Source organism: Melospiza melodia, chromosome 16 (assembly GCF_035770615.1).
Source record: "Melospiza melodia melodia isolate bMelMel2 chromosome 16, bMelMel2.pri, whole genome shotgun sequence".
NCBI classification, from domain to species: domain Eukaryota; kingdom Metazoa; phylum Chordata; class Aves; order Passeriformes; family Passerellidae; genus Melospiza; species Melospiza melodia.
The window spans coordinates 15,532,072-15,541,577 of NC_086209.1; the positions used below are offsets into that span (position 1 = coordinate 15,532,072).

The 9,506-nt window shown below is 48.3% G+C and overlaps 1 protein-coding gene across 1 annotated transcript; it reads left to right on the top strand.

Annotated features, from left to right (window-relative positions):
• The first annotated feature begins 1,826 nt into the window (after positions 1 to 1,826).
• On the top strand, positions 1,827 to 7,496 carry LOC134425809 (lysophosphatidic acid receptor 6-like). The gene is made up of 2 exons (XM_063170789.1): positions 1,827 to 2,014; positions 5,288 to 7,496. The coding sequence occupies exons 1-2, from the start codon at positions 1,977 to 1,979 to the stop codon at positions 5,976 to 5,978; spliced, it is 729 nt and encodes a 242-aa protein (XP_063026859.1). The 5' UTR covers positions 1,827 to 1,976; the 3' UTR covers positions 5,979 to 7,496.
• The last annotated feature ends 2,010 nt before the right edge of the window (positions 7,497 to 9,506 follow it).

Consider the following 9,506-nt stretch of genomic DNA (forward strand, 5'->3'; position numbering starts at 1 on the left):
AGAAAATTGTCCTCCCTCAATTTCCTCAAAATCTTCAAGTGTGTTAAAAAACATCCTAAAAATACAAAATATCCAGATGATGTCATTTCCCTGGGCCCAGAAGAGCTGTGGCTGCCAAAGTGAAACTCATGGAAACTCATGGATCAAAAGTGAAGTGCTTCAGACAGAAGAAAACTGAAATTATCTTACATAGTGCCATAGTGCTGAATTCTAATTAACTTCAGTAGCTGAGGGTAAAGAAAAAAAAAAAAAGGAAGAGAAAGTTAGAAAGTTCTCAGCTGTAAAGGGCACTGTAATCACTGTAGGGAGCTGGGCACGGCCTTCAAACAAAGGTGTAGCACAAAACAAACAGGTTATGGAAAAATACTGGGAACCAGCTCCCAGCAAACAGAAATTCATTGGGAAAGCTGTGTTTGTTCTGTTTGTGGAGGCACTGGGGGGATTCAAGGAGGAGCCACCAGCCCTGGGGGAGGTAAGGATGAAACGATGAAATGATTGAGTTGATTAAAGATTCCAGCACTTTCCCCATGGCTGGTGAAACTGGGGACAGGCCAGGGCCAGATCCCCAATCTCAGCCTCCCACCTCCCCCAAAAAGGGAGTTTCCTGCTGTTTCCACGGGGTGGGTGGCACAGGGGAAAATCTCACCAAAGGGGTGGTGCCCTAGCGGATGGCAAGTTCATTTTATCTGCCCCAAATCATTGTGAAATTTTGAGCTGCTGAGAAAAGTGTGGCCAGTTTGCAGAATTTGTGCTCTTGCAGCTGCTGGTTCTGTTGTATGTTGTATCATCATGGCAGGCAAGGAAAAAAAAAAAGCAAATACAACAGAAGTTGTGAAATAGAATAGGACTTGTAAAAGGTAATAGAAACTGTGAAGTGTAGCAGAAGTTTTAAAACACAGAACTGCTATGGAGAGTCCCTGGCAAAATCTGCTCCTTAGAATCAAATACAAAAATGAATATTTACACATGAAATCCAAGCACAAATTTTATTAATTGCCCCCCAGCCCAGTCCCTGTTTCCAAGGGTGCCTTTGGCAAATGTTCCTCCAGCATCTCCAGGTGAGGAGTAAAGCGCTGGGCTTCCATCCCTGCACCATCCTTTGCAGCACCTGGAATTTCCACTGCTTTATTCTTCCACCTTTATCCTGCTTTATCCTTCCACCTTCCACTGCTTTATCCTTCCACTGCTTTATCCTTCCACAGCTCCCCGTGGCTTCAGGAAGCGCTGAGGGAATGGCAGGGTGGTGTGGGGCAGGCACTGAACCCTCCTGGCTGATCAGAACCGAGGCAGAGTCACTGCTTTTCAATTCCTGCTTCCATGTCCTGGCGCAGGTGTGGGATCAGCACCCAGAGCCTGGGAGCTGTGCTCCGTGTGTGGCTGGGGATGTGTCCCTGTGCTGCTCCCCACTGTGCCTGTGGGATGCTCCTCTGCTCCTCTGCTGCTCACCGATGCCTCGGGAGGAAATTTCCTGAAACGGGGAAGGACTCGGCTCCGGCTCCGGAGAACAATGAGGAGCGGGAGTGCAGCGTCAGCAGTGCCAAACCTGGGTGTCCCAGGCAACGCCAACACAAACACTGCGGGATAGCCCGGTCCAGCCGTGCCAGGGACAGCCCTGCTGGGCTCAGAGGGTTCCTCTCTTGGATAACCATGGATAACCTGTGCTGGCCCACGCAGCGCCCAGACAAGCCCGGCATGGCTCCCTGTAATCTGCTCCAGCCTGTGTGTGAGGAAGTGTCTGGGACTCCTTTTCCACTCAGGCCATCAGTTTTTCCAGACAGCTGAAAGTTAATGGGCACCATGATTCCAGTGAGTAATCCTTGTGAAACCAGCTCTGGAGGAAGTTGCCCAGCAAAACAAATCCCGTGGCCCCGGCTCTGACGTGGAGCCGAACACGGGGTGCTCTGTATAAAAACCAGGAATCATTCCAAGGGAAACGGCAATTTCAGCTCTGCTGAGACATCCCACAGAGTGCAGGGATGCAGAAAACTATCCCTGGCTGCTTCTTCCAACAAATGTAAGTATTTCTCCTTTTCAAATGAGGAATAGCACCTTGTTACTGTTGGGATATTCAGTGCTAATCTGTCTTTTTAAATTTGTTCTCCTCTTCTCTATATTCTTTGACATGATTCCAGGAGGAATTTCAAAAGGAATTACTTGTTTAAGAGCAGGAGGTATTTTTGGGTATCCCTTAGACTACAACAATGTATTTATGACAAATGAGCAGTTATTATTATCCGGAATTTGGGAAGTATGTTAGGAGAGATTTCTGTGGAAATAAAAAAATAGCATACTGAAAACACAAAGTGTTGGTTCAGGAAACCTTCTGTGAGCTTGAACTTAGATTTCACCTGACCAAAAACTGTCCAAGTGTCCCTGCCCATGTGCAGGAATCCTCTTGTGGGTGACCTGAACCACAAGCCACAAGAGCTGCTTTGAAAACTGTAAATAAAAGAATAAAGCTCAGGTTTCCTCTTTCACTGTGTGTGGCCGTTCTGGAAACACTCAGGAAACAGCTCCCCACTCCTGTTCTCATAGCTGGTGTGATCCCATCTGCCCAGGTGCAGGCAGAGGGAAGGGTTTGCTCTCTCCTCACCAAATGTATTTGTGGGCTGGTGGAAGACGTGGATGGGATCCTGGCAGTGGGAGCTCAGGTGAGCCACACAGGAGGAGACTGTGGCTTCAGCCGCTGCCTGTGCTCTCTTCATGCACCTGCTCCCCACCCAATTTTACCTTTCTCTTACCTGTGCAGAGGCTGTGTCTGACCAGTGCCATGCCCAGGGAGTTCTCTGGCACTGATTTGGTGACAGGAGTAGGGACTGTGCCCTCACAGCATTCCCTGCCTCCTCCTACCACAGCCCAGCCCCTGTCCCCATGGAGGCTGTGCATTGGCAGTGCCAAAACTCTGCCAGGGGCCTCTGGAACTCTCCATGGATGAAGCTCCAGCTCCTGGGAACATCTCCCAGCTCTGCTTCATTCACAGGAGCAGATGAGTCCAAACAGCCCTTGGAGCAAGTGCCAGGAGCTGGGATGGCTCTTCCCTATAAGACATGTGCAAATGCCCTTGCGGTGACCCATGTGGCTGCTGCTGATCCCCGACCCTTGGCCAGAGTGTCACCTGTTTTCTCACACTGTGCCCAGATTCCTTCAGCACGAGGACAATCCCTATCCACCCACAGGAGATAAACATCTCAAACCCCTGAGGCGAAGGAGGAAATCAAACCTGGCTCTGCTGCATTCTGGATGACAGTTTTAACCCCTAAATTATAGTCTGGAAGAGGTGGAGGGAGCAAGAGGGAGCCCTGGCAGCGACCCTGCCTCGAGGGGCAGCCATGGAATGAAGGGACAGATACCTCTGGCTGTCACCAACAGAAAGCAGGAAGGCACCTTCCAGCCAGAAGCTCCAGTTCCTTCCCAAAGGACACTGTGGTGTTCAGAAAATGCTGGCAGCACTATGGAAAATGCTGAAGTTTCAAGAAGAGAGGCTGGGAGAAACATTTTGAGCTCCTCAGGGTTCTGCCCTGGGCGCCTCCCCTGGCTTCTCCGGCTGTTCCTGATTCCTAACGCTCCTCCTTGGGCTCATCACCAAACCCTGGGGCGAGGTAGGAGCCAAAGTCCAGAAGCTCTGAGTTCAAATGCTCCACATAGATAAGATCTGCTGTAAATCCAAGATCTTTATCAAGGCACGTAATTATTTTCCTCAAAAATATAATTCATTAAAATGGACACAGAAGTAGGTTGCAAGAAAAAAATAATGACAGGAGATCCTTAATATACCTCTCAAAGGAGTAACTTGCTTGAAGATAAGAAGATAAATCAGGATTTAGCTGGACATGTCATGGCTTGGTTCTCCTCCCCTTGGAGCTGGGGACTTGCACGAGTTCCGTGTTGTGGGTTCAGGGTTTGTTCCATTAGATTGGAATTGCTCTGGTGCTCTATATCAAAACAAAGGGTCAAACCAATAATGGAGTCATTAATGTTGGAGAAGACCTCTAAGATCATTTGCTTTTGCCACAAAATGCAAAATCGTTTTTCCACTTAATCACTGTGGGAAGGGAGGGTTGGATGAGCTGACTCAGCTGAAATACAGGCAGAATTCTTTTCCTACTTCTTCCCCAAAGTAATCCTTCAGCAATTTCGATCAAACACTTCAAAGACAAAGGGGAACAGGCACATGTGAATCTCACATGAGTCAGGCTGGTACCAGTCAAGTCTCTACAAGCAATGGGAATCCCAGTCTCAAAAACCTGGCTCTGTACATTTCATGGGAATCGCTTATCATCTTCCCATGTCCCAGCAAAATTAAACCCAGGTGATGACTTAAGCAACCACCCAGACCTGCTGGGTAATGCACTGGAAAAGCTCTGTAACACTAGCTCCAAGGTGCTGACATTGGGAATTCTGGGAATTTACATATGGAGATAATTGCTCAATAGGAAGGAAATGGAATTGTTACACTTGGCTCAATCTCTGAGGATCAGCTTCCTTGGAACTTCTTCAGTGACACCTTTTTTGAGCTGCTGCTCTCAAAACTGGTCACACACCTCAGTCAAGGCCTAAATTCTGCTGAGTTCCTTCTTGCAGTTTGTGAAAACCACAAAATGTGAGATCTCTGCAGAGCCCCACCTGACACATCATTCCTCAAATTCCTGAGAATGAGCCTCCCCTCAATTTCCCATCCAGCTGTGTATGACTTAACCACAGCTTCACCTAGGCCACATTTCTTACCTTGCTCCTCCCTAAAAATGCCTCATGAAATAGTATTGAAACTCTTCAGAAAATTCAAGCTATGTGACACTGCCTGGTTCCCACCAGGATTGATCACCCTGATACAGGAGGAAGCTGGGCTCAATCAATTTGCTTTATCTGTGAGAAACCCACATTGTTCTTCCTTATCTCATCTCTCCCATTTAGATAACAATTTCCTTGTTTATTTTTTTTTTTGTTAGAACTGAATTTGGAGATTATTCTAATATTTTCTAGGAACTGCAGTTTATCATTTTCTGGCTTTCCCCTTTCAGAGACAAGGATAGTTCACACTTAGACCCCTAGAGTGCAAGATTAGGCAAATTATGCTGCTACCTAAAAATATCCAGGCACTTTACAAATTTCATTCCTATTTATGATATGAGTGTGTAAATACAAGCTCAGCTCCTGAGCTGGCATTATTTCCAACCTGTTCTTGACACCAGAATGTGCCTGTTCAAATGCAGATCCATCATAATTTGCCTGGAATCCATCCTGTTAATTTTACATTTAATCACTGGGGTTTTTTTTATATGTATTCCAGATATTCTTCCCTAACTGGCATTTCAATGGAAAGAGATCACATGAAAGATCTCAGGAGATACCTGGCACTGAAGTATATCCAATACCTCGTCTTGTCTTCCTCCAACACCGTCAGCACCCTCCTGGGGCTGCTGGGCAGCGCGTACACCATGATCCTCCTGCAGTCTGCCAAGGTCTCCTTCAAGTCCACAGCAGTCCTCATTTCCAGCCTGGCCCAGGCAGACATCCTGGTTTTGCTTAGCCTTGTTTCTGACGTGGTTTTGGGGAGTTTTGGTGCTGGTGTTTCTCCCGTGGCCTCAGCCATCGCGCCAATCCTCCTCACGGCCAACACCCACATCAGCTGCGTCCTGCTCAGCTGTGTGGCCTTCGAGGCCTACCTGATCACCTTCCTGCCCTTGGAGTCACGGCCCCTGCGGACTGTCAGGAAGGCCAGGCTGCTGTGCAGGGGGATCTGGGTGCTGGTGGCCACAGAGTGTGCCCTGTTCCTCGTGGATGAGCACCTGAGGGCTGGCGGGGCCTCCTCTCCCTGCCCTGGCCCTCTCGGGCTGCTGTTCCAGCTCTGCGGCGCGGCCGCGGCCCTGCTCAGGTCCCTCAGCTACATCCTGGGAATTCTGCTGAGGATTATCAACGTCTACATCTACTACAAAATATTTTTCAGCATGTCTCCCAGGTCTAGACTCAAATCCAAGTAGGGTGTCCTTCTGGGAATGCTGGAGCGACACAAGGACCTTCAACACAATTCCAAACCATTTGGAAACTGTTCAATAACCAGGACAAAGGCTCTCCAGGGAGGTTAAACCTGGTACTGATTCCTGGTACTCTTCAGCTGTTATTGAGAAGAGTTTGGGGCTGAGGAGCCCCTTGGCATTGAGACACCACAGCTGGTGTGTGTTTATTTAGACTTTATTCACTGTAGAGGTGAAACAAAAGACATTTCACGGTTGTAAATCAACCCCACTATTTTTTATACAAAAAGGGTGCTTAAATGCTTCCTCAGGGATCTGTTGAGCCAAGAGTTGTGTAGTTGTTTACTGAAGACAGGATCTATGTCGTAAAATATTCCTAACTCAGGTGACCCCCAGGCTCTGCAGGTGGGCTGGAGAGAGAAGGTGAGCACCAAGATGTCCAAGGTGAGCTCAGGGCATCAGTCCCACCTGGAGAGTTCCTGGGACAGAGCTGGGCTGAGATGCCACACTTTGGAACATTCCCAGAGCTGTTTTTAGGAGGCTGTCACAGCAAAGAGGAAACAGCTTCTCTCACACCCTTCTTCAGAAATAAAGGGTGGAAAGCTGCAATGCAGCTGTTTGCTTCAGCCTAGGAGAGAGAGTTTGAGAACCCCCCTGTGTGGAGGGTTCCATGTACTGCACCCAGAGCCATGGCTGTGTGTTTAGAGGCAGGGAGGGATTTGCTGGCATTAGCAGAGCTGTCCCACCTCCCGGGGCAGTGGTGTGGAAGATCATGGCCACCAATGTCCTTCTGACCACACTGGGGCTTGGGTGGATGTGTGAGAGCTGTTCCCAGCTGGTGATTCCTGGGATTTCCTCAACACTCAGGGATTTTACCAGCAAAGCACAAAATGTTCCAGATACCTCTGACACTGCCCAACGCACACATGGCTGTAGGCACTTCCAAATCCTCCTGACTTCACATGGGACTTCCAGGTACAGGCTGTAGTGAGGAGAGACTGAAATTCTGCCAGGCATTCTGTCATCCTCAGATCTTTCTGCCACCCCCAGATCATTCTGCAATTCACAAATCCTTGTGCCATTCCCAGATCTTTCTGCCATCCCCAGCTCACGGCTGCAGCACCAGCAGCAAGTGCTGACCACTGACTTTGCTTCTCAGGAGACTCAAAAGGAAGCTCTGCCAAGGGCTGGGGATCAGTAAAATCACAGCAGAAATGCAATCAAGTCAATTAAACCCTTGGATGAACATTCCCAATCAAAGCTGATCCCGTCAGCAGGAAGGATGTCTTAATAACTTGATGCACTGTGATAACCTGTTGTTGCTTCTGAAGCCTGAAGTGAGAGACTCCCAGGAGAGATGAAATGTTACTTGAAGTGCTGTAATTAATAAAAATGTATTTTGTTAAAGCCTGGACATTATTTATGTATTTTTGCTGAGGTTCTGCTAGAGAGATCTGGAGGAGATTATTATTTTGTTACAGCCCACGTTGGCAAGGTTTTTATAGTGAACATTTAGACCAAGTTTGACTGCTTGATTGGCTAAGAGGGACAGACAGAGAGAACCCAGTGACACCGGGGGTGTTCTATCTCCTGCCCCATCTCAGCAGAGTCACAGTTTTGCTGTGGTGCAGTTCCTGGCAGCTGGTACCCTTCAGCCCCACTTCTGATCACCTTTGCAGATGGAGAGGAAACAAAACCCTGCACAGGATGATCAAACTGATAAATGGAAGAGTCCACCCCGTCAGCAGAAAGCCCCCAGGGAAGACCCATGGGCTGCTGGTTGTTTTGCTGTGCTGCTGATGGGTGCTGTGTGAGGAAGCCCTTCCTGCTGTCCTTCAGGGCCAAGAGCTGCCCTGTACACAACCCCAGAAGGGGAGGAAATGATTTCTCAGGAGAATGAGCAGCTTTAGCTTTTCCCTTGGCTGGTGCCACCTCTGCGCATGGAACAGCTCAGGTTAGACTTGGTGATCTTGGAGATCCCTTCAACCTCAATGATTCTCTGATAACCCAATGTCCCTCCTGAGAGCAGCTGGGGTTTGTGGCAGTGGCCAGGCTGAAAGGGAAGGAGATGCTCCCCAAGGAAATTCTGGGGCAGAACACCAGGATTGAAGAGATCTGCATGGCTGGGACACCCAAAGCACTTTGCAGTCAAGGACAGACCCTCCATTACCCTTGTTCGCATCCTCATCTGAAGATTCCAAATCCTTGAAATAAAGAGGGTTTTCTACAGTTCAGCTAAAGCAGATGAGCTATTTTTATGTTACACTTGGATATGACTCCCTAAGTCATTTTGGCTGGCTCCTGGTGGGTGATGTAGCTGTGGGGTCAGGCCATTCTGTGCAGAAGAGCTCAGAATCTGCCTTTGCCAAGAGCTTGGAATCACAAAATCATGGAATGGTTTGGGTAGGAAAGGGTGGATCTAATCCACCCCCTGCCATGGCCAGGGACACCTTCCACTATCCCAGGTTGCTCCAAGCCTTGTCCATCCATGGATGCTTCCAGGGATGGGGCAGCCACAGCTTCTCCAGACCACCTGTGTTTATCTTGGAGCTATTTCCTGCACCAAGCCCACAGTCCATCCTCTCCAGGACCACAAGAGCCTTTTTTGGGGTGCAGGGAGATGCACCCATTCCTGCAACAGGGAATTCCAGATGGACACATCACAGCTGGCATGGGGCAGCTGAAGGAAGGCATTTCCCTCTCACAATAGGTTCTCCCAGGGCATTGGATTTGTGTAAACTTTGCCTCTTGGAAGAAAAGTGGTTTAGATTTCACTGCTTGTGAGGGTCAGCCAAGACTTGCATCACTGCAGCAGCATCATGAAAGGTGAAATAAAAGAATTTTTGAAACAGATACGTAAAGGTGCCCATGAAAGGGAAATTCCCATGTCATAGGAATGACCAAAATCCTGAAATTAGAGCTGAGGTTACACAACATGTTTACCTTACTTAATGATTAAGGCAAGAAGGGAACTTTTCTCCTACTTTTCCCGGGAAACCTCTTTCAAAGAAAGTTTGATAATAGTGCAGGCAGAAGGAAAGATTTGGACAGGAAGGTATTTTTCGACAGCTTAGTCATTTTTAGAGATGAGTTTCCTGAAGCATCAATAATCCAAACACTTGGATTTAGACCTCACACCACCCACAGAGCCAATTGAATTGAGGAGATGGGTTTGCTCCCTGCAGTAAATCACGTTAAAAGACATTGAATGTTCTTGGGAAATGTTGCTCTCTCGAGATCAAAATTCCGGAAAATTAGGGGCAATTTGGTTTCTTTTAACAGATGCTGGCTCCATTTTCTTGCATTCACAGCCGTTTCTCTGAATGCCACTTAAAGGACCTCCGGGGGTGTTTAATAACGAAACCAAAGTGCCCTGGACAGCGCAGGAAGGTGTTTGGCCCCGGCTGGGAGCACTGAGTGGCCCTGGCCACCCCAACCACACGCCGTGTCCGACACGTCCCGTCTGAGCGGGAGCTTTTGGCTCTTGTTCCCGATTGCTGCATCATTCCTGGAATCGCTCCTGGCCGAGGATCT